The 24,383-nt window shown below is 38.6% G+C and overlaps 2 protein-coding genes across 4 annotated transcripts; one reads left to right on the top strand and one right to left on the bottom strand.

Moving 5' to 3' along the window:
• The first annotated feature begins 303 nt into the window (after positions 1-303).
• On the top strand, positions 304-8,850 carry CCN6 (cellular communication network factor 6). Its single transcript, XM_027742133.2, has 5 exons — positions 304-399; positions 3,719-3,995; positions 4,356-4,598; positions 6,996-7,189; positions 7,605-8,850. Exons 1-5 carry the CDS (start codon positions 337-339, stop codon positions 7,884-7,886), a joined length of 1,059 nt encoding a protein of 352 aa, XP_027597934.1. The 5' UTR covers positions 304-336; the 3' UTR covers positions 7,887-8,850.
• On the bottom strand, positions 6,567-24,018 carry TUBE1 (tubulin epsilon 1). Of its 3 annotated transcripts, XR_005562973.1 has the most exons (13): positions 23,945-24,018; positions 23,795-23,868; positions 20,901-20,953; positions 18,900-18,975; positions 18,219-18,334; positions 17,082-17,203; positions 15,623-15,810; positions 14,656-14,831; positions 13,774-13,914; positions 12,157-12,297; positions 11,020-11,194; positions 7,741-9,783; positions 6,567-7,071 (listed from the first exon to the last, which is right to left on the bottom strand). XR_005562973.1 is itself a non-coding variant. In XM_039379800.1 (12 exons), the coding sequence occupies exons 1-12, from the start codon at positions 23,967-23,969 to the stop codon at positions 9,625-9,627; spliced, it is 1,428 nt and encodes a 475-aa protein (XP_039235734.1). In that variant the 5' UTR covers positions 23,970-24,018; the 3' UTR covers positions 6,567-9,624. The 3 variants fall into 3 exon arrangements, 2 of the variants coding, with proteins under 2 accessions (XP_039235734.1, XP_039235733.1); XM_039379800.1 differs by having other exon boundaries at positions 6,567-9,783; positions 18,918-18,975; XM_039379799.1 differs by having other exon boundaries at positions 6,567-9,783.
• Positions 24,019-24,383: the final 365 nt, after the last annotated feature.

Consider the following 24,383-nt stretch of genomic DNA (forward strand, 5'->3'; position numbering starts at 1 on the left):
GGACAATAATAACACTACATTTCCAGCAGCAAGATTTCAAGAATCAGATGTCACCCCACCCGACCTCAATTAAGTCTGGCTGAATCAGCTGGATGGGATCAAGCAGGGTGTGAAAATCTGTATTCTAGCTCTGGGCAGAGAAAAGAAGATCAGTTGGAAATTTCAGTGTGAAGCTGGTTCTGTATGAAGTGGAGAATTTCAAGTGTGAATGCGTGTATGTGTTCGTGCATGTGCTGGGGAAAGTAGGGTTGGCAAGGGAGACAGAGGAGAGCTTTGTGTTCAGTGCTTCCTCTGACACAGCTCAGCCTGTTCCCTATCTCTCAGTTTCACTTCTGAATGTGCAGGAACATGCGGTGGCTCCTTGTTCCCACCATCTTCATCATCCCTTGTACGCAACAGGTAAGTTCATTAAAAAGAAGAAAAAGATTTCTCCCTTCTTCACCTTGTTCTGGTTAAAAGTTTTTATTTGCTTAACAACAAATTAAATTTCAGAGAAGCAAATTCCTCATAAAGAATAAGCAGCGATTCCCTACTCCTGAGTAAATTTCATTTGCAGCTTATTTACTGCATCAGTCCTGATTCTGGTAGTTTTTTTCTCTCTGTACATTAACATGATTTAGTGGGAAAAAAAGTGTTAGGGAAGCTTAAATTGCCAGTGACCTTGTGTTTTTTTTTTTTTTTTTTTTTTTTTTTTTTTTTTTTTTTTTTTTTTAAATTTAAGCACAAATGATTATCTGATGCAGTAAGGAAGTAAACATCCATGCTCATATTCCATATATGCTCATATTCCATATATCTATGTATATATGTGTGTGCAAATATGTATATATACACACAGTGGTCTGACTTCAGGCTAGTTTTACAAAGAGAAAGGTACCTGGGCTGTGTTATGCTTTATCTCTTATACGAAAATTTTAAGTGATAGCTTTTTGTGAAGGTATTTGCGTCAAAGCCCAGTTTCATTACTTATTTACTCAATTTTGAAAATTTGTCCTTTACGATCAAGATGAGTGTCAGATGAAGAATTTTCAAATGATTGTCTCCCTCTGCTAACTTTCTGCATATTTAGAGCCAGACTAAGAAAACTGAACATTAGTGATAATACATTGCCTACTTCTGCTCTTTGCTTATTTATGCCATACTGACCTTGTTCAATCTTTAACACATAAGAAAACAAACAACACATGAAGGGTACCTACACAATGGTCTCATTTTCTGATCTGACCATAGGATCAGGAAAAGTATGCAGGGGGCTTCTGTGATGTGAATAGCTTTGGTATAGAAACTTGGGGAAGCACAAATTAGAAAAATATTTGACCTGTAAACTTGACAAACAAACTTTACATTTTCATTGTAACTTAATAGATATTTCAAGATTTTTCAGCTAAACCAAAGTTTTCGGTAATTTCACTACTAAAACTGTCAGATATTTGCCTGATGGTGTTTTTTCTTACTGGGGAACTTTGTAGTCTCACACCTTTCAGCTGACATCTTATCCTAAAAAAAGAGAGAAAAATCACTTAGGTAGAATTCTGTAGGTTTAAAGCATTCTTTAATTTGTAATACAAATTAAACATATTGGCTGAAGCACGTAAGATTACTTCCTGCTACACATACCCATTTTGAAATGTGGTATCTGATTCAAGCCACATAACCTCATATAGCTGGCACACGGCCGGATAATAATAATAATAATAATAATAATAATAATAATAATAATAATAATAATAATAATAATAATAATAATAATAATAATAATATAATGCTCTGCTTAAAAAGAAAAAAAACAGCAAGGAAGCGTTTCCTGAACAGACCATACAGTCTTGAATACTGCTAAATGTATAGGTACACCTGTGTGTCTTGTTTCCATAATGATCCTTCAAGAAGCTTTACATTTCAATGCACATCTTCATCAAATTAATGTTATGGTTTATAGGAAATGCTTAGCTGCCTAAAAAAAAGTACACTTAAGTTAGTTGCTTCTATATTATGGCTGCATTTAGGTAGAAAGGATTAGAAGAAATCCTTTTGCAAAATTACACATTTATTAAACTATCTTCTTCATGCTGCATGGAATGCCACACGACATTCTTTAATTTTCATTTCCTATAAGAATTGCCTGTGTAAATTAATATCTATCTTAAAAATCATTCAGCCAAAGGAACTTGAAAGCTACTATTTTGGAGCTTCATTAGTAGCTGTGGATTAAGATATTGTAAGTATAGTTGTAAATGACCATGAAAAATGGAAATTAGTGTTAGAAAAAAGGCTTTTAAAAGGTCATTTACTGCTGCATGCAATTAGGCCAGCTTAATTATAGTGTGAGAGCTTCCATGGGCTATGACATATGAAATGCTGAATTTTGCAGAGATTTCCAGTTTGAAAGTTGAGCAGAAAGGAAACCCAGCTGAATGACCCCTTCATGACCTTTCCCTCAGTATCTCTGCTGGAGGTGATTTCTATATCAGTAGAGCCCTGCGGTTTGGAGGAACAGAGAAAAACCGATAGGTTGGGCTTCATGTGCCTAGAAAAAAAATATAGACTACATATTTTATTTTTTTTCTACAAGCTTGATGGTGATACTGGCACCTGATGAGGGGCTGGATCTTGTCTTGCTCTTTTGCTCTTTGGGCAGTCAGAGCTGCTTGACGAGAGCGGCTCCCAGGCCTTATGTTGTATAGTGGCCAAGTGCTGCATGTGCCTCTACTTCATTATGGAACCGGTCATCTGTGGAGAACAAATATAGCATGATCTGCATTTCTGCTGAAATCAGCAGCATGAAAAGATCTAATGCTAAGATCTAAACTGTTATGTTTTAGATGTAGTTCTTAAAAAATGCAGATAGAACATAGTTGTCTCAAATAGATCCTTTCACACTCTGTGCTGACTTAAATCTCCCCCCATGCCTCAGAAAAATAAACCCGTCAAGAATTACTTAGGTTTTCCTTCACTTAAAAAAACCCCAAACAACAAAACCCCCCATGAATTCTGAGACAGAATGTGCAAAACAGTAAATTCTGGCTAGATCTCGACTTCTTACTGCTGATACAAATCTCTTTGCTCCATAAGCCCTGGATTCAATGAGGACTTAGTCATGCAAATAAATACACTCTTAGAAAGCAACCTATTAAGCTCAGTATGACTACTAGCCTCCCTTATTAGGATTAAATTTTTGTGTGTAGCACAAGTGAATTTGTAAATATTATAATGCGTACTCCCAAACAACTACTCAAATTTTAGAGGAAAAATAACATTCAAAAGAGGTTCATTATTTTAAAATGCTTTTGCCACCAGAACTGGCACACAGGACTGTGGCTGGTTATATAACTATATGACGAATCAAAAGTTAATTAATTTGATAAAAGGTTTGTAGGAAGGAATACTTAAAATAAAACCACCTACTTTAAAACACTGTTTTTTCTACTTCAGTTCTACTACAGGTTTTGTTCTACGGAAGGCAAAGGAAAGACCAATGAATTGTGTTTTGTGCAAGCAGTAGGCCAGGCTCACTGTTAGAACACCTCAGTCCATGACAGTGGATGAAGATGGTCCTCTGCCTCTTACCTAAACTCACAGCCTTTCACTTTTCAATCCCATGAGATGAGAAATGTTATGTGTCTTCATCCAATGTGACAGTGTTTTCCACCTCGACTTTATTTTATGCTATTCCAGGTACACATAATACATTCAGCGCTCAAAATATCCCACTGTGTGTAAGTTTTTCCACAGCCCACCAGTGCAGCCTGGAGATAAACCTTCAGAAACTGGTGAAGTCCACCAGCGCAAGGAGGTTTGTCACTGGCCATGCAGATGTCCACCTGTGCCAGCCTGCACCCCTGGGGTAAGCTTGGTGAAGGATGGCTGTGGCTGCTGTAAAGTCTGTGCCAAGCAGTCAGGAGAGCCCTGCAATGAAGCAGACGTCTGTGACCCCCATAAAGGTCTCTACTGCGACTACTCGGAAGACGAGCCTAGGTATGAAAAAGGCGTGTGTGCATGTAAGTTGTTCTTTCACGTTTCCTTCTTGAAATGCAGGAGGGTGGGACCATGCAGGTAAACGGTTTTGGAGGAAAATTCTGCTTGCAGGTGCTGTACAGCTCTGTGCTAAGCAATTTATCCTAATTTAGTTCTCTGACTGCTCAATCAGAGAATCTAAGAGTAGTGCTGGGACTGGCTTTAAACTTACCTGCATATGCATTAGTGAAACCAGTTCATCATGCACAAGCCTGTTATTGGCAGACATGTTGGTGACTGATTTAAAGAGCTGACCACATTTATGGCTCACCACATTTTAGCACTCTGTTAAGCAAGATCCACGTGCTCCTCCTGTGTTAGTAACTGTTGTTCACCATTTTCAGATCTGGTAGCTGTAGGATGTGAGCTCAATGGAGTTTATTATCCCAACGGGCAGACCTTCCAGCCTAACCCACTTTATAAGTGCCTGTGTGTCAGTGGTGCAATTGGATGTACACCTGCATTCACACCGAAACTAGCAGTGAGTCCCTGCACCAGGGTCACGGGCAGAAAGAAGCCTGGACAATCTATTTGTGGCCTAGGACAGCACAAGCAGCTTCAATCAACCAACTACAGACTAATGTCAGGTGAGCCTGGCCACACTGGTAAACTTTTCTGTACATGAGCCTTTATGCATTTAGTGTCCCTGGCTCCAGCAACCAGGCAGGCAATGCACTGGCACTTTCTCAGTTCTTACTGAAGGCCATTGCCAGGGTGACTGTTCTGTCCCACTTATCCCTCTTACTCTCAGGTCACAGATTCTTTTCTCTAAACCTAATGAATGTGAAAAGCAAAAAGGCTTTTGGCTTCTGTCACCAGGGAATTGGGCAAAGCATCATTCTGCAGAGGTTTATTACTCATCAGATCAGCCCAATTAGAGATGCTGGTGGACAGCCATTTTGCAGCTTGGGAGCTTTCTCACTTTCTCCTGCTTTGTGGTGGTACAGAGTCTTGGTTTTCACATACATAAATTAACATGCTGCAGGCCTCTTCTTCCAATAGAAAGCAAAAAATGATAAAAATTGCCTTAGTGGCTTTCCTGACAAATTTGAGGTCACTGTAAGGACAGCACTCCCCCTTACTTTCTTCTCTATTCAGTCTGATAAAAAACATCCACAAGCTCGTCCATGCTTGTCAACTGCCAGGGTCAGTTGATATTCCCTTTAACTTCATTCCTGCTCTCCTGCTAACCCTGTAGTTTTCTTTTTCACTTTAAGGAAGCACCATGACAGAAGCAGCTATCCTGGCCCTTCCCTGGCCACAGCTGCCTAAGCTTGCGCCATCTCCTCCCCTGTGCATGTGCAGCTTTCCATGGTGAAAGTCATCTTCATCACAACCAATATGGGTACCAGACAGCTGAGCCATTTACTTGGTGGCAGCTTGAATCATGATCATGGATCAATAAAATAAAACTAAAAGGATTGCAAAGCTTATCAGAAAACCTTCAAAGGCTGCTGAGTAAACAGGTAGATGCACAGAAGTCAATCTGCAGATAAACAGACCTGCTTACAAAACCTGAAGTTCAGTTTGGACAGCTTCTTACACATTAGCAGTGGTTATACAAGTCAGTAAAAATAAAAAAAGAATCCTTACTTCAAAATTATGATACAATACCTCTATCTAATATCAAAGCCTTTTAAGAGAAATGTCCTTAACGTTGTTGTATAAACATGCATTTGGTAAGGCAACTGACTTCAAGTGAAGAGTGATTTCTTTTCTAGAAAACAGTGTTAATCTGATTCAAGAGAGAACACACTGAAAACAATGGCAATCAAACCATTTGACCATTTGACATACAGCAATTGGGTTTGTGGGGAGATATATCTCAGATATCTGGAGAACAGTATTAAGCCAACATTCATTCCAGAATTTGAATCAACTGTGCAGAATAACTTTGAGAGAAGACACCCAGCTTGCAAATCCTTCCTGTTGGCTCAGTTCAGAGACCTAACACCCTGTCTCTGTGGTGGCTGTATGTGCTGAAGGATGCTGTTCTTTAGGAACCTTCTAAAGAAATACACCTTGAAATTTTTGTTTCAAAGTCTTTCCCCTTCCATTTCCCAGACCAGCAGAAGTATCATGTCAACTTGTCATGAACTCCACGGATGGCTCAATATCTATTTTGAAAAGTCCTTTTTCTGTTAGCGTGGATAAGTGCTAAGTTTCATTTTACTGCTCTTGTTTTGTTTTCTAGCTTTCTGTTTCAATTGAATTTACCTAATTCAGACACATAAGGATGTAAACAGGTCATACTTTAAAAAATATACCAAGTATAAATGACCATTTAGCTTCTCTTTATTTGTTGCAGTTCTGTGAAAGGCTTTTAAATAGCTTGCTTCAACGAGATCTTTAAATTGCTGTCTACTTCCAGGTATTCTGGAAAGCTGACAGCAATTCTGGCAATTTCAGGTAATTCTGCCTCTGCTCTTACATAAATGTCCAGATTCCACATAGTTTTTCTGCAGACTTTCACCATGAACTTTTCCACTACAATTTTATTTCTTTTTTTAAGTGTACTCCACCAAATTCAGGCGTCATCCATCAGAAAAACAGGCTTTTTGGTGATTAGAGTATTTTATTCCTCAACACAAACCCTAAAGTCTTCACAGTATCTACAAAGAAATGAACATTAATGTTTTGCAGCAGCCCTTTACAAGCTATGTTTGGCCTGAAATAAAATAAAAAGAATCTGGACATTCCATAAAAATTCCACAAATAACCCTCTCCACATAACATTTCCATTAAGCGGAACTGGAGAGTCATATAACATATGCAATTTGATAGTCCTTACTAGGATCTGAGTATCCAGTGTCAGTAATGTTTAACAGCAGCTCAGCTGGCTTTTGTATAATGTTATTTATGTCTCATTTCTGCGTTTACCTCCAGAAGTACCTTCAGGAACAGAAATCAAAGTCGTATCCTTGTATTTTCGATTCATCCTTTTGGGGCTGTTCTGCTGCATAAATAATATATTGCTGTCTTAGCTTACAGAACCTTACCGCTAGTCTTGAAGAAAAAGTGCCTTGTACAGGCAACTCCCTGGACACCCTGCTCCAGGACCTGTGGTATAGGTATATCCAGCAGAGTGACCAACGACAACAGAAGATGTGAGATGAAAAAAGAAAAGAGATTATGCTTCATCCAGCCTTGTCTGACTAATATGCTGAAGAAAATAAAGGTATTTTCTAATATAAAATTACTTCTTAATAGAAAACCAAAATGTTGGAGCTAGTGGAAAAATGGATGTATTAGCAGTTACTAATAAAACATTTACTTCTTTCTTTTTTAAGGGTTTTAAAATAACTCTTATGTTTTCTACATTCAATCTTCAGGCTTCAATAGTAAACTACAGATGTGCAATTTAAAGCAAAAAAAATGTAATGTCCTGATATAGATGTGTTGCTAGTGCTGCACAGTCACTCCAAAAGTATTTTCTATTTGTTGACTGCTAAAGGAAAAATAAGGCAGTTTCAGACCAAGTTAGTTTCAGACTAACTTTTAAGATATTTCTAAGTAAATGTTCCAACTATTTCTTACACGGTCTGTTTTTAATGCATAGAAAACTCAGGCTTTTCTTTGTTCTAATATTAAAGATTTCAAAAGGAAAAACATGTCAACCAACATTCCAGCTTCCAAGAGCAGAGAAGCTAGTTTTTTCTGGATGCTCAACTACTCAAAGCTACAGACTAACTTTCTGTGGGGTGTGCTTGGACAAGAGGTGCTGCATACCTAATAAGTCCAAAATGATCACTGTACAGTTTGAGTGTCCCAACGAAGGCTTCTTCAAGTGGAAGATGATGTGGATAACGTCATGCGTATGTCAGAGGATTTGCAGTGCTCCAGGAGATATGTTTTCGGAACTCAAAGTCCTATGACAAGTTACACCACTGACTGTAACACACTGACAATGCAAAAGCACATTCACACCCTGAAGAGTTAGCATAACCCTCTGCCACAGCAGTGTTTATACTGTGGCAGTATAAACAGTATAAGCAGTGAAATAACATAAGTGAATACTTACTCATTTTTTAAATGTCACTGAAAAACACAAGCAACAGTGCATCTTTTTAATGCAACTGTTTTTATATGGGGAAATACATTCTTAAGAAGGATGCATGTAACACTAGTACTGTCCAAACAAGAACTTTTGGTAATTAAGAAAGGCAAAGCAAGACAGCTTCATGCCTCACTGTAACAAGATGCTGCCCACAAAAAAAACCCAAACATGCTCTAACCTATTACAAAAAAATATTACCCTGTAATACTTCATCTATCATTCCTGATTCTTAAATTAACCTTTTCGACTATGTATCTGCAACAGTAAAACACATCAATGCTGTTTGAAAATGAAGAATTCAACTTTAAACTCAGATTGCTTTTTGCAGCAGATAGTGTTCCTCTAGTGTTGTGAATACAAACAATGCATGTGTAAAGGACTAAAAAGTGGGCGGGCAACTGCAGATAATAGATGCAACATTTCAAGGAAACTATTATTTTTAGAACATTTTCTTAAAAAATGCTCTCCACAAATGCTAGCACAATGTTTTATTGAATGCTTCTGGACGTGTACATTGAAAATTGTGCTTACTTATACACCCACTCCAACTCTGCTAGAAGGACTTCAAGCTTCAAGAAATCATTGCATTGATCCATTCTGATGTTAAAACAGTCCTGCTGTTTTAAGACAGCCGAGGCTGGTAAGCAACTGGAAATAGCTGTATGTTCTATTTCGTAAAAGTTCTTACTGTAATATAAAAAGCTGCTTACCCTGATAATTATAAATATTAAAACATCTATTTTACTTGCCTTCTTTCAAGCCTATAAACTCTATTCTCCAAACACTCGTTATAATTCTTTACATATATATATAACTTCACTATAAGTGCATGTTTTGGTCAGAGGTATACTGTATTATCTCATTATTAAGTGCAACTCAGCATTCAGGAAAATGAGTCATTAAAATAATATGTTAATTAATACTCCAAGTATAACACTTGAAACAAAATTTATCTTGTGGAATTTTCTGATATTGCCAATTTTGGTATCAACTCAGAATGCTCTAATATAGCTAAGTACAACATAGAAGCAAAAATATTAAAATGATGAACATAGCTTAGAGCATTCTGAAATGTCCACTGTAAAGCTTAAGAAAGTAGTTTCATTAGAGACTTGCTTTCATCTTTGAAAAGACTACATAAGCTTTTCTTTTCTTCGTAGTTGCTTATTAAAAACCAAATCTAGCAATGGTGATCTTTCTTTGAAGCAAGGCCTACCTTTAGTTTACTGTAAAGTCTGAGAAAAGAATTACATTTTTGGCTGCTAAAATCTCTTTTCCTTCTCTTCACAGCATATGGTGTGTCAATTTACTCCACAGTTAGGATTACTGCTCTTACTGATATCAGCTATAATTAGGTGCTGTCAAATCTTTCTTACAGGCAGGGCTTATCACTTAATATGACAACTCTTGAGCTGAGGAAGCCGTTGTCCTGGTCCCACTTCAGAATTACAACAGCCAGGCATGCTGCAAGTCATTCTGGTTAACTGAAGTCGCTGGATGCTTAGGAAGTATTTCATTCTTTTTAAACAAAAAAATAAAGAGCAGTTCTTCCTTCTTTAAACAGCTATCTTCAGTCTTGATGGGTCTGTTCTAGGCCCACCTTTTGTCACATCCAGTTCATTGTACTCTTCTATTAGATCAGACAACGAGGACACAGCTTCAGAAAAACAGCTTTGCTCCATCCCATCTATTTGCAGATAATGGTGAAGGTGAGCCTACAAGAATAAAAAAAAAATAATTCAGTGTTATTATTTTTCTTGGCTCCTAATTGCTTTGGCTCAGTAAGTACCATTTAGCCTGCACTGAAGGGGGAAGTGCAAGCACTGTAGAAAGGAGACTTAAAGACTTGTACCATGACACCCCTTGTTTAAACACTTCACAACTTTAGTAACAATCCTCTATGCAATCACAATTGATATTCCTGATTCCTTAAACATCCATCTTTTCATACTGGTCGGGTGTACCCTAGGGGACAAACAGCGTTATTGGGTTTATGTGGCAAGGTTTTGGCAGCAGGGGGAGTGCAGGGCTGCAGGGGTGGCTTTTGTGAGAAGATAACAGGAGCTGCCTGCATATGGGACAGAGCCAGTTCCAGCTGGCTCCAGAATGGACCTACCACTGGCTAAAGCTGAGCCCATTAGTGATGCTGGCAATGCCTCTGTGACAACATATTAAGAAGGGATAAAAAGGATGCACAACAGCTGAGATTGGATTTAGGGCATTGTGAGAGAAACAGCCCTGCAGACACAAAGATCAGGAAAGAAGGAATGGGAGTGAAATTCTGAGACTGGGAAGAAAGGGCAGGAATGGGGATGAAGGTGTTTTCAGTTTTGGTTTTATTTCCTGCTGTCCTACTCTGTTATTCACTGGCAGTAAATTAAAATAATATTCCCTGTCTGTTTTGCACATGCAATAACTGGTGAGTGATCTCCCTGTCCTTATCTCGACCTACAAGCTTTTCATTGTATATTCCTCCTGTCCTGCTGAGGAAGGGAAGCGAGAGAAAAGCTTGGTGGGAATCAACATTTAGATTAGATATGAGGAAGAAATTATTTAGAGGGTGGTGAGGCACTGGAACAGGTTGCGCAGCAAAGCTGTGGATGTCCTCTCCCTGGAAGTGTTCCTGGCCAGGCTAGATGGGGCTTTGAAACACTTGGTCTAGTGGAAAGTAACCCTGCCCATTGCAGGGGGGTTGGAATGAGATGACCTTTAAGGTCCCTTCTAACCTATACCATTCTATGATTCTGTGATATTGCCAGGTAGTACAGATTAATAAGGGATTTACGCTTTTTAAGAAGCAGCTGTTGGAATGGCTCCTTTTCAGGTAACATAAATAAAAATCTTGGGCTGTTAATTTTAAGCAGTCCCTTTGCCATACTAAGATTTGCTTCCCAATAACACAAGATGCTAATGATTAGTGACTACGGATATTACAACAATAAGAGTTGCACCTTTTTCTTGTAGAGCTTCATAAATCTCTCCTTGAGTTCAATGAAAGTTGGCTTTACGCAGGTGTTGTTTGCTAAAGCCAGAAGTGAATGGGAATGGCCCACGGGAGGTACTGAACACAAACCAGTTTTCCAGCCCTCTTGATTCCAGGAGACAAAGTGCAGAGAAGGTTTTAACCTGTGACACAAAAATTTAGTTATCTAAGGAATGTAAAGAACATGAAGGCTAAGTTTTCTGTCTTAACTAACAATCTGAAAAGGTTAACATTTAAGCTTTCAGAACAAAGCAGGACAGTTATAACTATCATTGTGAATAAGACATTTTAGACTTCAGACTAAACCACTGAGTCTGTTTGAAAGTCAAATTGCAAACACCAATATTGTTTTGTTAATTTAATGTATCAGGATTTGAAAGATGAAGTTACAAGTACCTATTTCTATAAAAGAGACTGTAAGCGCTCTGAAATTTAGGAAAGGGGTAGCTTAATACTGTGTGGGGACAATCAGTTGACCTGTAGTTTTGAAATAAGTTAAATGCTTTAGCTTAATACTGTGTGGGGACAATCAGTTGACCTGTAGTTTTGAAATAAGTTAAATGCTTTAGCTTCTCAGAAATTTTCCCCATGCTTCCCTGTCTGCCTATAAACTCCCTTCTGTATGTGAAGCTTGCCTGCCTTTCCTGTTATATCTGTGTAGCTCAATAGTGTAAAAGGTAGTACCAGGGTGCTAACAATACAGTTGTCAAAATAAGGATGATTTCCTATCTACATGACAGTAACTATGAAAGAGAGATATCTTCCGTTCAGTAAAAAAAAAAATTTCTACTACAGAACGTACTTCTCCAATATCCTTTACTGTCAGGAGACCCCTGGAAGGTTGGGTTTTGCTTTCTTTTGCATTTTTGAGAAAGGGAGGAGCAGTACAGGGATATCTAGTCAGCTTCCTTTATTTGAAAATCCAGGAATGCTGTGACTTATTCTCACTCATTGCATAAGTTAATTACAGTTTCTTCCCTTCTAAAATTCAGAAAAATATTTCTGAGTAAACTGATTTGGTATTGAAACTCTTCAAATGAAAAGTGGGACTGCTCTGGATGACTGACAACAGTTTCCCATGACTACTTTGTGTGGTATTACAAACCTTTCAATATTTCGGCGAAGGTCTGAAACCTGCACATTTCCTCGAACAAGAAGTGCACAGGCAAGGTAGAGGCTGTGCTTTGGATCTGCTTGAATTAGTTGATGATCTCTACTAAATGCATCTGAAAACATCTGATCCAACCTAGGTGAAAAGAAAACAGTTACCTACTCTTATTAAAGTAGGATACAAAAGCTTTTCAGAACACCCACCTGCAGGGTTTGAAAGTTCATAAAATTCTGGAGATAAAGGTACATCTAACCTGGGACCATAAATTATAGAAAAAAGATTCAAACTTTTACACATACATATGTTGGCATTGCAAGTTTTTAAAAATACACTGGATGCATTTTTTACTCTTCTCCCTCATGTTACAAGCCACTGCTGAGTCAGAGAAGTTGCCTTTATAAAGGCAATTTGAGGTCAATAGTTACAAGGTCTTATGACAATTTGAGTGGACAATCTCACTGTGAAGGATCTGACAAGGAATATCAAAGTGCTGCTGACCCTTACAGAACTGGTTACCTGCCTATTACAATTCATTATTTAAAAGGATCAACGAATCATAGAACAGTATTGATTTGGATTAATGATTTAGAAAAAGACAGACTATACATACTTGTCTACTTATTCTAATTTTATCAGGCACGACTGCTGATCATATTCTTTCTCTCTTCACTTCCTTAAGCAAGTTTCACTGTACTGTGGGATACCAAAGATGGTGTCTTGACGTTCCTGTGGACCCACAACATCTAAGCTATTCTTTCCATTTGTCTCAAACTCTCTGCATTCATCACCTCTATTTCTTTTTTCTTATATCACCTCTGCCACAATCTGCCTACTACAAAAAAAATAACTAAATAAAGGAAACAAAAATATTACTGTTCCCACTTCATTCTGAGACATCCTTGACTGAGCATCTCCCCATAGTATGCTTCCTTCCCCCAGCACTGTACTGTCTCCTCAAGGAATGTTTTCAACAGATACAACTGATTGTCACAACTTGCTATCACAGAATAGGGGTGGTCCTGCCCTCTCCTCTGCTTTGCATACTTTCATCACTTACCTTTAGTTGCTTCTATCATCATTTGGACCTCTAGCTGATTGAACTTAATTCACTAAATCCAGTAAAATCTATTTTAACTGGTTATTTTTCTGCTACGTCAGAGGGATAAATACCTCAAAGAACTTTACAATAGTGTTGGCTTATCATTACAATAAGTTGATAGGCACATTGCACCTCCAGACTCAATTAAGATGCCATTACTTCCCAAAGAGTCTAGTTTAATTCCTTGTTTGTCTTTACAGTATTTTGTCAGTCAAGTGCAAACTGTTACTCAAAAGAACTTGTGGTGTGGGTTCTAAGTAATAAATTTTTCCAACAAAAACATTTCCCAACAGAGATTAAAAAGATGTCAAGTTTACTGGTTCAACCATTACAGAGAAAAGAGACAACAGATGTTCCAAAAATCAACAGGATGAATTTGAAAATGTGGCAGACTTAAAAGTTTTAGAACTTCCACCCTTAGTTTTGCTACAAAATGGAATTTTTTAACAAGAACTACGGAAGAATCAGAAATTAAGCTTTAAATGTGAAACTCCCATAATATTTTTTCCTACCTTCTAGAAGGTACGTTAACATCCGCCAACGTATACAGAGGAGTCAAGCTTGAAACCAAATAATGAAGTCGAGGAAATGGAACCAAATTCATACTGATTTCATTAAGATCCATGTTCAGGGAACCTTCAAATCTAGCAGAGCTGAAAATTAAAAAACCATTATAAAACTATTATAAACCAAGGAAATCACTTCTATAATGTCAACCTCCATTAAATCTATTTTTCAACTGTTCTGTACAATAAAACAGTAAAACAACACAGTATTCAAGAAACCCTTCACGTATAATTACAAAACTTTCACATCTGGCAGAATCAGTGCTAAGTCTTATTTACTTATACTTCTCATTAAAGAACAATAAATCATCAAGAATAAGACCTTGTTTCCCAATTGCAGTCTTTAGCACTGTTTTTCAGTATGTGGACATAGTTGACTAATACCAGTTAATTAATACCAGTTTTACTAAACAAGCTATAATAAAACATGTGTGACAGCATTCCTGACAAGCTGTTTAAAAGAAAACCAGGCCAATACTCCAGAAGTATATTTCTTGCAGTAATAGACCATTTAGGAGCAAAAATGATCTGACAGTATTTATAAAGTAATACAACTGCGCTAGAAAGGCAAACCTTTCTGGGCTCCACTGAGCACCTTCTGCCTACAAATTTACTTCAGTTTTAAGACTGTCATGGCTAAAGCAACACCACTACAATCTGAATACTTCCAAATACCTCAGCATTTAGTAACCAATTCTTAAAAAGAGAAGACTCATATCAAATGAAAATCAATTTATATTATTCAAGTTGATCCAGGTCTGCATATTTGCAGCAAACACCACCTCCAGCAATACCACTTTTTTATAGAGGAATAACCTGTAACTTTACCTTGTCAGGTTCAGCAGCAAGTTGGCTACGATATTATTCATTGCATCAAATGGCTTCTCTTGGAGAGTTTTTACACTGCCTGTACTTGATGTTACCAAGCTATTTTGCTTCACGGTTGACCCCAGTTTCCCAGAATTGATCATCTGATTAATTTTATTAACTATATCAAACAGAGACTTTAAGAGAGAAAAAAAAAAGCAAAGAAGTCTTGAGCAAAGAACTTTCAAATTCAGTACCCCAATTTTTCACTTCTATTAATCTTAAAAACCTGTTGGCTTTTAAGTACTATTAGCTCAAAGATTATTCCTTTGATACATCTAAGTCCAACTTTTGAGCAATTCCAGTTGACTGAAGTGTTTCTAAAAGCCTGTTCCTTACATGTCACAAGTATGTATAAAGCTTGACACAGAAATTTGAATTCTATTCAAATGTTTAAAATCCTTATCCTCTAAAAATGAATATTAAATTTCCATAATGCCTGTGAAACGAAAAATATATTCTCTAACTATATATCACTTTCTCTTGCTTTTTTCATAAACAAATACCAAGACAGTCACCGAAGTTAGATTCAAACGGGTCTAGTACTTTGCAAGGTCAGGTATGCCTATGGTTCTCCTATCAGCCTATCTCCTCATCAGCACAGTTAAGTCTGTTGGAATCTGGAGTGGTTTGTCATTTCTCTTGCAACACTCTATTAATACTATGCACAAAATGATTGCTAAAAGAAGACACCCTCTCTCAGTAAATAGAAGCTTTTTAATGTTTACCTTGAAAAAGACAAAAAATTCACTCCAGACTACTTTGAAGATGCAGAGCAACTTTTTAGTGATACTCATGTTCATTTCAAAAGCCTGCGACTTAGAACTTTAATTATTACTTTAATTGGTACTCAAATCAATACAGAAAAGGGAGAAATTTGTGCAGCCTAATTAAAAAAAATTGACAGAAATATAATATTAATTCTTACTTCATTCTCTACTGGTAACACACAGTCTGCATGTTCATTAAGCTCCTTCATAGCCAGAACACTATTATATGGAGAAGTAATAACATCATCTTCACCAGAGGGATAAACTGAAGTAACAAATCTATACACTTCTGGGAATTCGTCCTCAAGCAAATTTAGTACAAAAGTTCCAAGACCAGATCCTGTCCCTAATTATGAACGAAAACAGAATGAGAGAAGATAAAAGGTTAAGGTTCCCCATGTTATCTTAGGCCCTAAGACTCACATATTGGAGACATACAACTTTTCGATTATATATGTTAATGAATATTTTCTGAAATATTTGGCTGACAGTGGAGGCTACTCAAATGTAACTTAAGGTAGGAAGGTTTTTACCAGACAGGAAAATAACTAAGTAAAAAAAGTATTTTCCACAGTATACCACTCAGGATGAAGTATATAATCTCAAAAATTTCTGCAATCCAAAAAGTCCTATTATGTAACTAACATTTTCCAAGTTAGCATTTCTATTTCTTATTTTAAAATTTTTATTTGGATTTTGAAACAAAACATTTGCTTGAAAGCACTGAACTGCCCCAAACAATTACCTTCTTTCCTTTTAGGGTTTCTTTATAAAGTTTTCTCATTCTCCAGTCAAAACAGAACCATCCCTTTCTACCAGCACACAAGCTTTTTTCCTCATTATCACTAAGAACACAGCAGTGAGCTCAAATTTGAGAACTGAACTGTGATCTTTTTCTGAATTTGCAGCTACATTCTCAGTGGCAGACAATTTATTCTTATGAACAAGACAGCAACTTTCTGCAATAACAGAAACAGTATCTGCAGGGTCTCTGAAATTAAGCAAACGGCCACAAAAAAGGCCCTTGACAGAGCTCTTGCTTCATATTTAGAGCTATTTTCTGTGTCTTTTTCCACATCATAGCCAGTTATAATACATGCTGCTCCCAGGTTTCTGGGCTAGGAAGGCTTAGTGGCAAAGGATTCTCCCTTTTGACTTACTAACAAAGCAACTAGATTGGATTCAAGAGAATTATGTGGAAGGAAAACAGAAAAACAAAATTTTTCTAAAGCAACATTTGAAGTCTCCTTCAAGCCTTTCAGAAAACGCTTTCCCCATGATTAAAAGCAATTTGATTACAACAATGACATCAGTGTTCAGAGGCCACTGACCCTTCTTCTGGTCAGTAATTCCGAGGAGTTTATTTGTCTTTGGTACCTGCCTTGATCCATCCATTGCATCACATTTAAAATTTTAGCAGCATTTTTGCTCTGGGTAACACATTAGGGCTCCTTAGTGGTCTAACAAAATAAGTAATAAATCACTACAGGTCCACTGTGTTTTTTTTTTTATTACACATTCTGAATAATGTGAATTATTATGTTTATCTTCTTTTCAAGATACATGTTTTTCATCTGTGGCTACTGCAACCATACTCACTATAAAGACATTACTTACCACCTCCCATGGAATGAATTATAAAGAAACATTGCAGACAGTCACAATGTTCTGCGGTTTTCCTCAGCTTTTCCACAATGTTTTCCCGGTACTGACAGCCATATAGCTTATGACCTACAGCCCTGAGGATATAAAAAGTACTTTAGAAAAATATTCCATCAATCTTTCAATTTTTTATTTTATCTCCTTCTATTTGACAGTTTAGACTTCAGAGTCCAAAGCTGGGTGCAACATCTCATCTGTGAGAGTTTCCAAGCTGTGTCTACATAATGAGAATATGGGAGTCAGGATATGGTTTTAATTTTGAGGATGCAAGCAGCACTAAGTTCACATTTGGAGCATGCACTGTTATTTTGTACCGATCAGGAAATAAACTCCCACATTGGATGATCTAATTGTAATAATGAAATGAAAATTATATACTCCTTAACAATAAGGATACCCCTATGCAAAATGTGTACTGATCTTCCTTTGAGTACTATGCAAGTCAAATGATACCAGTAATTAAAAAAAAAACCCAAACAGCTCATTTTCCATACACATGCCTGCTAGATGGTGAAGTTACAGGATGTTTTATTCCCTGTATTGCCCTCCCTTTTGGCACATTTGCTGATGATTTGCTTTCCAGTCTGTAATGCACCGAATATTATTAGAGGCACATTAGGGTCTCCATGAAAATTTGCAATCTGTTATGTTAATCAATCTTTTTCTGAATTTCTCTTTTTGGGAACGTAGTTTAGACGCACAAAGCCAGACTCTGTGGTGCTTAGAAATGAGAAATGTATTTGTTCATATATCTCATTTCCACAGTAGTTGCACAGTCTCAAACTAGATTATGGCTTAGACTGAGCAATGGAAGCAGTTGAATACCAAAGAAACAAAAATAAAAAGCATGTTCTTTTGAAACAAAAATCAAAAAAGAGGAAGAAAAAAATACACAAAATGGTGTATCAGCAAAATTATTGTTCTGTAAAAGCCTTTTCAAAGCCCTCCTCCAGGCAACAGTGACTCCAAGTTTGCTGGTAAAATGCTGCAGCTCCCCAGGTGCAGAATGAAACAGAAAGCTACGGTTATCATTTCCCTTTTCAAATGCCATCTAATTAGTTGCTAAGAAATGTGTTCTGAAGAGGTTCTCACCAGTTGTTTCCTGAACCAGAAACATCTGTGATAAGCTGCTTGCTATCAAACATATCCCTCAATGGTCCCTGCAGAATTTCATTTACCACACCCTCCTCCATGTCAATCAACAGTGCCTTTGAGAAGAGAAAGAATTAAAATTCAGTCAGTAAGCAAACCACCCTTGAAATAACCCACCAAGAAAGGTAAAATTATTTACAATATAAAAGGTATACTGTTTCTACTCTGCTCCAGAGAAACCTTTTTTTTTCCCAGTTGTTAACTAGGACACCAACTAGATTAACCTTAGCTGATTTGCCAGAAGTTGCTCAATAGGACAGCATTTCAGATAATGACATTTTGTTAAAATTTTATAATATTTTCCCGTGACAGAAATGAAGACCTTAAAATATTTTGTTTCAAGTTTTCTTGCTTCTTAAATCATTTAAAGTGGCTTAAGGAAACCCACTTCTTAGAGAATTCAAATAAATACTTAGTTACTAATATCTGCAATCATTTTATTGGAATTACAATTTAAATTACTCAACAAGACTGGCAGCAAACTGTATTACTTGAATGAACCATGAAAGTTACTATTAGAAATTCTACTATTCAAGGCAGTATTTAAACCTGTATGCAATTTTAAGGACTTTATGAAAATTCCCACAGTTGGACGTAAATATGCAATGTAAAAAGAATGACCTTTATAGATTGCCTTACTCGTGCTTTTAAAGAGCAGATTTTTCCTTTGTAAATACCAGGACCATCACTGCCACTTCTGAAAAAAAAACAGTAACAGAAAAATCTAAGCTCAGATTCGTAAGAGAAAATACATAACATAATAAAATTTTCTCTTTAATATTTTGTGTTCAAAGGAGTATGACAACGCAAACAAACAGAAACACCCTGAACATACTGCTAAGAAAGACCTCACAATTCCCGGAAGTAATGCAATTACAGGACACTACCTCAGTCAGAAATAGCCTAAGCATTACTTCAAGAAGCTGAAAAGAGAAGTATTTAATGTTTAATCTCAGGGTAATTCTACGGGAATTCTACAGTTTGCCAGAACTTGAAAGGATTATCTTTTATCAGCATGTAATATGTGTATCTGCATCACATAATTGAACACAGCGCACCAAGCAGCCCCACAAGGTTTTCAGTGGGGGTCGTTACGACACTGTACTTCTGCTCAGGTGTGAAACCCGTGTTACTGCACTAGCACAGCACTTTTTGACTTACTTTGCTATTAAGATTTACCAGTTCAGAAATCATGCTGGGATGACATAGCTACTTCTTTCCCAGGATTGGTTGTAATGAGCCAACATAGGAGACTATGCATTGTGCTACAATCATATTTTTTCAACAACGAATGCTGGTGCTTCTGCACTCAAAAAATGAGATACTCCAGTCTGGCCAAACTATATTGAACAGAGGGGAAAAAAGGCAGGGATACTGGGAGATGGATCTAATTTTCCCCTCAGTTATTTACCTGATTTGGGAGCTGGCCAAGCCTAAAGTATGTATTAGACCATTCTACATTCAACCACAATAATATTCCCAAAACATCAGCTAAAATTTGCTACAGTGCCAGTGTTCTGACCCTACTCAGTCCCATAAGAAATGAGGGGAAAAGAGTATGGGGCTGCGCTGAATTCTTCCAGGATTTTCCATCTTCTCACTCAAAGAAGCTCTCCAGACACTTCTCATTAGCTGAACAGCTCATAGCAGCCTCCAGTACTCATGTGATTCCTCTAGCCTACACAACACCTATGTGAGTCTGCTATAGCAGCACTAAATACACCTAGAGAAGTTCTATTTCTCTTCAGGGACTAACAAAACTCAAAGAGGAAAAAACCCAACTCCAAAACAACACTTCTTTTTCTTCCTGTTGTCTTTGTGATCTTTCATGAGAGACCATTCCTTCAATCACTTGGATTCAATTGCTGAAAAAAACCCTCCATGTTCCTAGAATCACAGAATGGTTTTGGTTGGAAAGGACCTTTAAAGACCATTTAGTTCTAACCCCTCTGCCATGGGCAGGGTCACTTTCCACTAGACCAAGTTGCTCAGAAAGAAAACAGATGTTTCTATTGCAGTCAACCTCCCAACTAAAAATTTGATGATTTCATCAGGCTTGTACAGAAACATGGGCATTTTTTACAATCAAATTTTCTTGGTTTAAAAAAAAAAAAGTTATTCCAGGAAATACCCACAAGGAGTGGCAATCATAAACTTCAATGCATTTGCATTGTTCTTTCAAAGAGGTAAAATTTGAGATAAAACAGTTTGTATTTCAATGCCATTTTAATTAAAATCACATGCTGTACTATAACCTTGTCATATGATGGAAGGAAAAAGAGGTTGGTCAAATCCTTTTTAATTAATTTAAAGACAACAGCAATATCCAAGTGCACATTTTATTCTTCCAAATTGCAAGGATTTTTCTAACTAGACAGATAACAGATGACTGAATGCTCTTAAGATATGAATTGGTTAATCCAAACTTTCAACATCTTTAACTACTGAAGTTAGTATACTTAAAATGGAAGTTTAGAGAAGAATACAAAAAAGCAAAATCTTTTCCTAGCACAAACTAAGTATGACTTGAAAAAAAGAAAATTATTACTTAGGTTAAGAGAAGACACTTGAAGTGTGGATCCACTGCGTTAAACTCATGAGCTTCTTGATAAGACAACTTACCTTGTATCTACGTTCCTAAAGAAGCTGCTTAAGGCTTCATCATAAATTCCTTTCTAAAAGGAAACAACACAAAATGATGTGTAACGTCAAAAATTCTCAGTGTTTTTTCATAAAATAATTTAAGTTGGAAGAGACCTCTGAAGGTCACTTGTCAAACCTCACCACTCAAAACAGAGTAAACATCTATGTTGAATCCAGCTAGCTCTAGTCAGCTCTAAACAGAACATTTCACTGAAAAATCAGGTTGTTATTAAAAACTGACAGGAAGACATAACTAGAAAATTAATTTTTCAGCACAAGATTAGACAACTGTAGTGGCTTACTGAAGATCCCAAGGCAATTATTAAATCAAATAGCTGCTGTTTAGCTGACTCAGTTTATCACTTACACAATACTCAGTTCATCATGGGCTCAATGCCCATGAAGTTCTGTGAAAAGGAAAACATATCACACTGCATCAGTGATTCCAAAAATCCCTGCTGAGAGACAGCACGCAAATTACTTACCCCGCCATAAAGCTAAAGAGACCTGGCAAGTTAAAATACTTTAACATTATTATTTACAGATTACTTACCATACTCAAGATCTGGTGAGGGAGAATTTGGAAGACACTGTTTTGTACTACACTACAACCAAAAGACTCTCCACACACAATAAGAACTTCACCCATTGCTTCTAGAGAAGGCACTGAAGACTCCTCATCATTATCTGTTAATATACTGTGTTAACTAGGAAACAGTATCTTTATAGTCACAGCAAGGAAAGTGTGATTTTGTTCAAGGTACTCAGCACAATCCTATGCCCTCTTCACAGTGCTATTTTCTTTAGCACAGTTGTATGGCAACTTTACAGCACAAGCTAAAATGGAGAACAACAGTGGAATTTGGGGGGCTGTCCTTCTGCTTTCCTGCCAGTGGCAAAGAACTCACACTGAACAGTCCTCTCTTGTCACTTACTGCCTCAAACCTGGTAATGCCTGGCTGTAGGGAGACATCCTGGGCTTTTCAAGGTGGAAAGGCTGGAGAAAGCTGATCGGAATTAGGGATCACAGAATATTCTGAGCTGGAAGAAACCTGCAAGGATCATCAAGTCCAACTCAGCTCTACACAGGACCACCCCAAGAGTCTCACCATGTGCCTGACAGGATCACACAAATGCTTCTTGAACTCTGTCAGGCTTGATGCTATGACCACTTCTCTGGGGAGCCTGTTCCAGTGCCCAACCACCCTCTGGGTGAAAAACCGTTTTCTAATAGCCATCCTAAACCTCTCTTGACACAACTTCAGGACATTCCCATGGGTCCTATCAGAGCTTAAATCAGTCCAGCAGTTTAATTACCTAGGTAGCCTCATCTCCTTGGATGGTAAGATTGAGGGAGAGATAGACAACAGGTTAGCAAAGGCATATAGTGCTTTCGGAAAACTCCATAAGAGTATGGCGTAATAAACACTAGAAGAAAAGTACCAAGATCAGTGTTTACAGAGCCATTGTGCTGTCTACTCTTTTATATGGCTCCGAATCGTGGGTCATCTACCGCCACCACCTGCATCTCCTAGAACGCTTCCATCAACGCTGTCTCCGTACAATCCTAAACATCCACTGGTCAGACTATGTGACCAATATGTCTGTTCTAGAACAAGCAGCAGTCACAAGTATTGAGGCCATGTTGCTGAGAACACAGCTGTATTGGGCAGGGCACGTCTCCAGGATGAAGGACCACCGCCTCCCTGAGATCTTGCTTTATGGTGAAATTGCCACTGGCTGCCGCAAGAGAGGAGCCCTGAAGAAAAGATACAAGGACTCCCTGAAGCAACATCTCAGCCTTGGCCATATTGATCAACATAACTGGTCTACTCTGGCCTCCAGCTGGGAGGCCTGGAGACACACCATCTATAACGCTGTTGCTTCCTTTGAGAACACACGCAGGATCACTCTCAAGGAGAAAATACAAGGCAGAAAGAATCGTGCCTTGCAGAATATACCACCTAAGGAGTCCTTCTGCTGTGCCTTTTGCAATCGGACATGTCTGTCTCGTATTGGCCTTATTAGCCACCAGCGTGCTTGTAACAAATGTGGATAGAGCCTTCCCAAATCTTCGTTCGCAAAGCCTAGCCATGATCATTGGTCACCAGATAGAAGAGATCAGTGCTTGCTCTGCCTTTTTGCCTCATGAGGAAGTTGTAGACCACAATGACATCTTCCCTCAGTCTCCTCTTCTCCAGGCTGAATAGACCAAATGACCTCAGCCACTCCTTATATGGCTTCTGTTGCAAACCCTTCACCATCTTGTGGCTCTCCTTTGGACGCTCTCCAATAGCCTAATGTCTTTTTTATGTTGCACTGCTCAAAACTACACACAATATTCAAGGTGAGGCTGCCACAGTGCAGAGCAGAGCAGGACAATTACCTCCCTCGACCAGCTAGTGATGCTTTGCCTGATGCCCCCTAGGACACGGTTGGCCCTCCTGGCTGCCAGGGAGGTATATTGATTCATATTCAACTTGCCATCCACCAGGACTCCCAGGTCCCTTTCCGTGGCACTGCTTTCCAGCCTCTCATTCCTCAGTCTGTACACACATCTGGGGTTGTCCCATCCCACGTGCAGAATCCAGCACTTTCCCTTGCTGAAACTTCATACGGTTGGTGATTGCCCAGCCCTCTGACTTATCAAGGTCTCTTGGCAGTTAAAACTCATGACTAGTTAAAAGGCACAAGAACCTGGGGGTAGTTTTGCTCACAGTGAAGCGGCCTTAGTTTAATCAAACAAACACAGAGCTTTGCAGTCACAGCGACGAAGGCGGAAGGGAGCGCAGGGGCACCGCTGCCTCCCCACGGCGAGGGCGCTCGCCCCGGGCCAGCGGCAGCCGGAGCCGCGGCGGTAGCGGTGCCCTTACCTTGTTGACGGCGGCGTGTTCCCGCAGCGCCAGGTCCCAGAACCGGCAGCCCACCTGGTTCCCGCACTGTCCCACTGCAAAGGGGAGAGACACGGCTCAGGCACGGGGACGGTGTAGCGGCGGGGGGCTCTGGGCACCCTGACTCCTTACCCTGCACCACCACCGACTGCGTCATGGCGGGGCCGGCGACGCTCTGCCGTTTCGAAGTGGGCGCCCGGAAGCCGCGCCCCCTGAGTTCCTGCGGTGGAACGTCCCACCCGTTGCCTTGGCTGCGGGCGCCCGCCCCAAGTGGAACATCCCATTAGGGACCGCGGGGGGGTGTGAGGGGATCGGGGAATTGTGGAGGTGGTGAGCTGCTCAGACAGCCGCTGTAGTGAGGGTGAACCTGTGAGGAGCTGCAGGGTCTCAAACACAGGAGACTCAGCAAAGACCGAAAATGAAGTCCTTGTGTGGGAAAACAAGTAATCGAATCACAGAATATCCCGAGTTGGAAATATTTCCATACAGTACAGTTTATTACCTTTTATGGCTAAAAGTGGTGCGATGAGAAGCGTTTTATTTTCCCCAAATTCACAGTTCAGGAATATGG

Source organism: Pipra filicauda, unplaced genomic scaffold (assembly GCF_003945595.2).
Source record: "Pipra filicauda isolate LSUMZ 115617 unplaced genomic scaffold, ASM394559v2 scaffold176_size3548034_pilon, whole genome shotgun sequence".
Lineage (NCBI taxonomy): Eukaryota > Metazoa > Chordata > Aves > Passeriformes > Pipridae > Pipra > Pipra filicauda.

Excerpts from the sequence above, each read along its gene's own strand:
- CCN6 (XM_027742133.2), top strand. The coding sequence starts at position 337 with ATGTGCAGGAACATGCGGTGGCTCCTTGTTCCCACCATCTTCATCATC. Across the intron at positions 400-3,718 it reads TCATCCCTTGTACGCAACAG|TTTTTCCACAGCCCACCAGT; the intron begins GTAAGTTCATTA and ends ACTGTGTGTAAG. Across the intron at positions 7,190-7,604 it reads ATATGCTGAAGAAAATAAAG|ATTTCAAAAGGAAAAACATG; the intron begins GTATTTTCTAAT and ends CTAATATTAAAG.
- TUBE1 (XM_039379799.1), bottom strand. The coding sequence starts at position 23,969 with ATGACGCAGTCGGTGGTGGTGCAGG. Across the intron at positions 23,869-23,944 it reads GCAGTCGGTGGTGGTGCAGG|TGGGACAGTGCGGGAACCAG; the intron begins GTAAGGAGTCAG and ends TCCCCTTTGCAG. Across the intron at positions 13,915-14,655 it reads TTGCTGCTGAACCTGACAAG|CTCTGCTAGATTTGAAGGTT; the intron begins GTAAAGTTACAG and ends TTTAATTTTCAG.